The following is a 7,391-nucleotide window of genomic DNA, read 5'->3' on the forward strand; positions in this document are numbered from 1 at the left end:
AGTAAACCATGGCAGTATAGACTCCAGCAGCATGGCTGTGATTAGAACCATGGCAGTATAGACTCCAGCAGCATGGTGCTGTGTAGTAAAACCATGGCAGTATAGACTCCAGCAGCATGGCTGTGAGTAAACCATGGCAGTATAGACTCCAGCAGCATGGCTGTGTAGTAAACCATGGCAGTATAGACTCCAGCAGCATGGCTGTGTGTAGTAAACCATGGCCAGTATAGACTCAGCAGCATGGCTGTGTAGAAACCATGGCAGTATAGACTCCAGCAGCATGGCTGTGTGTAAACCAGGCAGTATAGACTCCAGCAGCATGGCTGTGCAGTGAGTAAACCATGGCAGTATAGACTCCAGCAGCATGGCTGTGTATAGTAAACCATGGCAGTATAGACTCCAGCAGCATGGCTGTGTATAGTAAACCATGGCAGTATAGACTCCAGCAGCATGGCTGTGCAGTAAACCATGGCAGTATAGACTCCAGCAGCATGGCTGTGTATAGTAAAACATAGCAGTATAGACTCCAGCAGCATGGCTGTGTATAGTAAACCATAGCAGTATAGACTCCAGCAGCATGGCTGTGCAGTAACCCATGGCAGTATAGACTCCAGCAGCCTGGCTCTGTGTGGTAACTATAGTTACTAGGCCTATAGAATGTAACAGTAACCTCTGTGTAACACATTATTAATTATTCAAGACCTCCAACCTCCCTAGAAGCGTGTTTATTGGCTGATTGACTGAAGAGGCTCTTCTCAATAGGTTGTCCAGGTGTTCCATCTATTCTCTGTTGTTTTCTCACCATCAAACCTTCTCCTTCAATGGCCAAACGTTGAATTCTGCAACTGTGTCAACAACAAKAAAAKAACAACACTATTTTGCTCAGAACATATATGTGTTTGTTACCCTTAAGTGTGTGTTTTTGTTTTTTGAAAAATATTGTTTTTCAACAGGAAGGTAATACCTAGAGTGGGACTTTTAATAAGCACRGTGAGGACAGGACTGGACAGGGAGAGGGTGACGTAATGCCAGCCCAGGCTAGCTGCATGAATGAAAATATGGGTGGTAATAAATAACACAAAAAAACAGTCATATGTTCAGGTCCACCTACCTGAAGCAAAGGGGAGAGGAAAGATAGTGTTGATTTGACAGAGAAGGGTGAGGGGGAAACAGGCTAAGGCCTGTAGTGGGGGAAGGCAGAGCCTCAAGGAGCATTCTGCCAGGGTGTGCCCGTGTGTGCCCGTGTGTGTGTGTGTGTGTGTGTGTGTACTTAGCTGCGTCTGTGACTCACTCAGTGTGACTCAGTCTGTGCAAGAAATGAGAGAAGGAACGAGAGGCCAGTAATGGAAAGGTAGAAACGGACAGATGGACAGATTGAGACAGTGCCAGATTGAGACAGATGGACAGATGGGACAGAGTTGAGACAGTGCCAGATTGAGACAGATGGACAGATTGAGGCGGAGCCAGAGAGATAGCATGCGGATTCTGAGACAGACACCAGGACAATAGAGGACTGCATCCTACCCTGTTTTGGACACGCCAGTCCCCTCTCTGTCTCTGACAGACACCAGGACAATAGAGGACTGCATCCTACCCCTGTTGGACACGCCAGTCCCCTCTCTGTCTGTGACAGACACCAGGACAATAGAGGACTGCATCCTACCCCTGTTTTGGACACGCCAGTCCCCTCTCTGTCTTGACAGACACCAGGACAATAGAGGACTGCATCCTCCCTGTTTAGGACACGCCAGTCCCCTCTCTGTCTCTGACAGACACCAGGACAATAGAGGACTGCATCCTACCCCTGTTTTGGACACGCCAGTCCCCTCTCTGTCTGTGACAGACACCAGGACAAAAGAGGACTGCATCCTACCCCTGTTTAGGGCAAGCCAGTCCCCTCTCTGCCTGTGACAGACACCAGGACAATAGAGGACTGCATCCTAACCCTGTTTTGGACACGCCAGTCCCTCTCTGTCTGTGACAGACACCAGGACAATAGAGGACTGCATCCTACCCCTGTTTTGGACACGCCAGTCCCCTCTCTGTCTGTGACAGACACCAGGACAATAGAGGACTGCATCCTACCCCTGTTTTGGACACGCCAGTCCCCTCTCTGTCTGTGACAGACACCAGGACAATAGAGGACTGTATCCTACCTGTTTTGGACACGCCAGTCCCCTCTCTGTCTGTGACAGACACCAGACAAAAGAGGACTGCATCCTACCCCTGTTTTGGACACGCCAGTCCCCTCTCTGTCTGTGACAGACACCAGAGACAATAGAGGACTGCATCCTACCCCTGTTTTTACGGACCGCCAGTCCCTCTCTGTCTGTGACAGACCCAGGCTGAAATGGCACCCTATTCCCTATATATAGTACACTACTTTAGACCAGAGTCCTATGGCACCCTATCCCTATATATAGTACACTACTTTAGACCAGAGTCCTATGGCACCCTATTCCCTATATATAGTGCACTACTTTAGACCAGAGCCCTATGACACCTTATTCCCTATATAGTGCACTACTTTAGACCAGAGCCCTATGCCACCCTATTCCCTATATAGTACACTACTTTAGACCAGAGTCCTATGGCACCCTATTCCCTATATATAGTGCACTACTTTAGACCAGAGCCCTATGCCACCCTATTCCCTACATAGTACAATGCTAGCATCTGTTACTAAACCAATAACTAGCCAGCTAATATTGTTGCACTCGCTAAGTCTAGGGGTCTTAGACCTAGTTAACTGGTCTGTAACCTGACTAAAGATGTGCATCTACAGTGTATATACAGTACCAATCAACAGTCTGGACACACGCACTCATTCAAGGGTTTTTCTTTATTTTTTACATTGTAGAATAATAGTGAAGACATCAAAACTATGAAATAACACATATGGAATCATATAGTAACCAAAAAAGTGTTAAACAATTTCAAATATGATTTTTATATTTGAGATTTTTCTAAGTTGCCACTTTGCTTTGATTAACAGCTTTGCACACTCTTGGCATTCTCTCAACCACCTGGAATGCTTTTCCATGAATACCCCATAGACCAAATTATACGTGCTCATCGCAGAGGCAGAAGGACGGGTGTAATGATTCTGGATGGCCAGATTGCTAGAAACCATGACAAACAGCCATGTGGGGAATCGTAGGTGGCTTGTTTCGGCTCGTTTGATCTTGTTCTAGATACCATCTCTTGTTTTTTATGTTGTTTTGACAAGAGGTCGACCTATTAGGATTTTTTTCAACGCCGATACCGATTATTGGAGGACCCAAAAAAAAGCCGATACCGATTAATCTGACGTTTTTTAATTTTTTTTATATTATTTTGTAATAATGACCATTACAACAATACTGAATGAACAATGAACCCTTTTATTTTAACTTAATATAATACATAAATAAAAACTTTTTAGTCTCAAATAAATAATGAAACATGTTCAATTTGGTTTAAATAATGCAGAAACAAAGTGTTGGAGAAGAAAGTAAAAGTGCAATATGTGCCACGTAAAAATGCTCATGTTTAAGTTCCTTGCTCAGAACATGAGAACATATGAAAGCTGGTGGTTCAATARTCCCAATGAAGAAGTTTTAGATTGTAGTTCTTATAGGAATTATAGGACTATTTCTCTCTATACCATTTGTATTTCACATACCTTTGACTATTGGATGTTCTTATAGGCACTATASTATTMCCAGCCTAATRTCGGGAGTTGATAGGCTTGAAGTCATAAACAGAGCTGTGATCAAGRATTGCMAAGAGCTGCTGGCAAACGCAGTAAAGTGCTGTTTGAATGAACGCTTACAAGCCTGCTGCTGCCTACCACCGCTCAGTCAGACTGCTCTATCAAATATCAAATCATAGACTTAATTATAATATAATAAACACAGAGAAATACGAGCCTTAGGTCATTAATATGGTCAAATCCGGAAACTATCATTTAGAAAAACAAAACGTTTATTCTTTCAGTGAAATACAGAACCGTTCCGTATTTTATCGAACGGGTGYCATCCCTAAGTCTAAATATTGCTGTTACATTGCACACCCTTCAATGTTATGTCATAATTATGTACAATTCTGGCAAATTAATGATTGTCTTTGTTAGGAAGTGACACAGTTCGCAACGAGCCAGGCGGCCCAAACTGCTGCATATATACCCTGACTCTGCTTGTACTGAACGCAAGAGAATTGACACAATTTCCCTAGTTAATATTGCCTGCTAACATGCGATTATTTTAACTAAATATGCAGGTTTAAAAAAATATATACTTCTGTGTATTGATTTTAAGAAAGGCATTGATGTTTATGGTTAGGTACATTCGTGAAACGAATGTGCTTTTTTTGAGAATGTGCTTTTGTTAAATCATCACCCGTTTGGCGAAGTTGAATTAGGCTGTGATTCGAGGATAAATTAACAGGCACCGCATTGATTATATGCAACACAGGACAAGCTAGTTAACCTAGTAATATCATCAACCATGTGTAGTTAACTAGTGATTATGTTAAGATTGATTGATTGTTTTTTATAAGATAAGTTTAATGCTAGCTAGCACCTTACCTTGGTTCATTGCAGCCACAAGGTTCCTTTTGACGCTACACTCGCGTAACAGGTGGTCAGCCTGCCACGTAGTTTACTCGTGGATTGCAATGTAATCGGCCATAATCGGTGTCCGAAAAGGCCGATTTTACAGATTTGTTAAGAACATTTGAAATCGACCCTAGTCGACCTCTAGTTTTGAGTCATGTCACATCTATGCTAACATGGCTAAAATTCACTAGCTAGACAACCAACGACTGTAACGATGTATTTGAGAGACAAGTGGTCATTGTGCAAATGTATTTATGTTTTTAGTTCGTTTTGGAGTCTAATATAATAGTTGAGGTAAAGTTTTAGTCTCCCAGACAGGTTCGTTAATTATTTTAATTCAGTGTACTGAATAGTACATTTTTTCTTCGTGATTTAGTTTTTGTTTACTATAATAACCTTGGTGTGTTCATTTGACTCCCTAGTAACGGGTGTATCTGGGTACTACAGAGGATAACAACATGACCCTGCTGTCTTTCTCTCTCTCACCCTCCCTGTCTCTCTCCCTGTCTCTCTCCCTGTCTCTCACCCTGTCTCTCACCCTGTCTCTCTCCCTGTCTCTCTCCCTGTCTCTCTCCCTGTCTCTCTCCCTGTCTCTCGCCCTGTCTCTCTCCCTCTCTCGCACTCTTACTCACCCTGTCTCTCTCCCTGTCTCTCGCCCTCTTACTCACCCTGTCTCTCTCCCTGTCTCTCTCCCTGTCTCTCTCCTAAAGGTGGGCTCTCATCGTGTCAAGCTCTCCAGAGGGTACGAGGCCAACGCACCGGCTTTTGAGAGGTAATTAGTTTCCCCTCAGTCTGTTAGCTGTGTAAACCTTACAGTAGTGTGACGAGATGAGAGGAGACACACCCTTTCCTCTGGATGATGTGCTTCATACTGAAGCAGTTGGTTGAAAGGAAAGTTCTGGGCCAACAGATAAGACTGGACACTGGGTGCATCCCAAATGGGATCCTATTATCCTTATATAGTCCACTACTTTGGACCAGAGTCATATTGGGGATAGTGTACTACTTTGGACCAGAGTCATATTGGGGATAGTGCACTACTTTGGACCAAGCATACTGGGGATAGTGTACTACTTTGGACCAAGAGTCATGGGATAGCACTACTTGGACCAGAGTCATATGGGGATAGTGCACTACTTGGACCAGAGTCATATTGGGGATAGGTACTACTTGACCAGAGTCATATTGGGGATAGTGTACTACTTTGGACCAGAGTCATATGGGGATAGTGTACTACTTTGGACCAGAGTCATACTGGGGATAGTCCACTACTTTGGACCAGAGTCATATTGGGGATAGTGTACTACTTTGGACCAGAGTCATACTGGGGATGTCAGCTACTTGGACCAGAGTCATATTGGGGGATAGTGACTACTTTGGACCAGAGTCATATTGGGGATAGTACTACTTTGGACCAGAGTCATATTGGGATAGTGTACTATTCTGGACCAGAGTATACTGGGATAGTGTAACTACTTTGGACCAGAGTCATATGGGGATAGTGATACACTTTGGACAGAGTCATAACTGGGATAGTGCACTACTTTGGACTGTGTTCCGGAGTGATATCTCACTGGTATGTGACTGTGTTCAGAAGTGATATCTCACCTGTGTATGTGACTGTGTTCCAGAGTGATATCCTACCTGTGGTATGTGAACTGTGTCCCAGAGTGATATCTCACCTGTGTGTGTGACTGTGTTCCAGAGTGATATCTCACTGTGTGATGTGACTGTGTTCCAGAGTGAATATCTCACCTGTGGTATGGACTGTGGTTCCCGAGTGATATCTCACCTGTGTATGTGACTGTGTTCCAGAGTGATATCTCACCTGTGTTGTGACTGTGTTCCAGAGTGATATCTACATGTGATGTTATGTGACTGTGTTCCAGAGTGATATCTCACCTGTGTGTATGTGACTGTGTTCCAGAGTGATATCTCACCTGTATGTGACTGTGTTCCAGAGTGATATCTCACCTGTATGTGACTGTGTTCCAGAGTGATATCTCACCTGTATGTGACTGTGTTCCAGACACTTCAGTGCTCTGAGGAGGCTGTATGGGAAACAGGTGATCATCAACCTGCTAGGCATGAAGGAGGGAGAACACATGCTCAGCAAAGCATTCCAGGTACATAAGCCCTCCTATAACCCTTAACCCCTAACCCCTCCTATAACCCCTACCCCCTATAACCCTTAACCCCTAACCCCTCCTATAACCCATAACCCCTAACCCCTCCTATTACCCTTAACCCCTACCCCTCCTATAACCCTTAACCCCTAACCCCTCCTATGACCCTTAACCCCTACCGCTCCTATAACCTTTAACCCCTAACCCCTCCTATAACCCTTCCTCCTAACCTGTTCAGCATGAAGTAGGGAGAACACATGCTCAACAAAGCATTCCAGATACATCTAACTTTACTATAACCCCAACCCTAACCCCAGTCAACAAAGCATTCCAGATACATCTAAGCTTACATTCTCCACTGTTCATGTACCTGAAGCAGATTTCAGATCATTTTTTTTGTCTTCTGCTTTTAGCGGGTGTTTTTTAGGATCTTAAATGTGTCCGTCCCCCTCCTGTCTCTGTCAGAGTCACCTGAAGGCGTCCGAACACGCCGGAGCTGTAAAGATGATTAACTTTGACTACCATCAGATGGTGAAGGGCGGCAAAGCTGACAAACTCCACAGTGTCCTCAAACCTCAGCTCAACAAGTTTCTGGATGACTGTAGCTTCTTCTACTACTCTGGAGAGACCGGGGTTACCAAGTGAGACCGCACACGCACACACACACA

The 7,391-nt window shown here is 44.2% G+C and overlaps 1 protein-coding gene across 1 annotated transcript in view; it reads left to right on the forward strand.

Annotated features, from left to right (window-relative positions):
• The window catches only part of LOC112073913 (synaptojanin-1-like), a 63,066-nt gene that overhangs the window by 50,440 nt on the left and 5,235 nt on the right, over positions 1 to 7,391 (forward strand). The window contains exons 7-9 of the mRNA XM_070440321.1: positions 5,308 to 5,369; positions 6,627 to 6,723; positions 7,189 to 7,364. Coding sequence (XP_070296422.1) covers positions 5,308 to 5,369; positions 6,627 to 6,723; positions 7,189 to 7,364 — 335 coding nt within the window. The remainder of the gene's footprint in view (positions 1 to 5,307; positions 5,370 to 6,626; positions 6,724 to 7,188; positions 7,365 to 7,391) is intronic.

Source organism: Salvelinus sp. IW2-2015, unplaced genomic scaffold (assembly GCF_002910315.2).
Source record: "Salvelinus sp. IW2-2015 unplaced genomic scaffold, ASM291031v2 Un_scaffold2416, whole genome shotgun sequence".
Lineage (NCBI taxonomy): Eukaryota > Metazoa > Chordata > Actinopteri > Salmoniformes > Salmonidae > Salvelinus > Salvelinus sp. IW2-2015.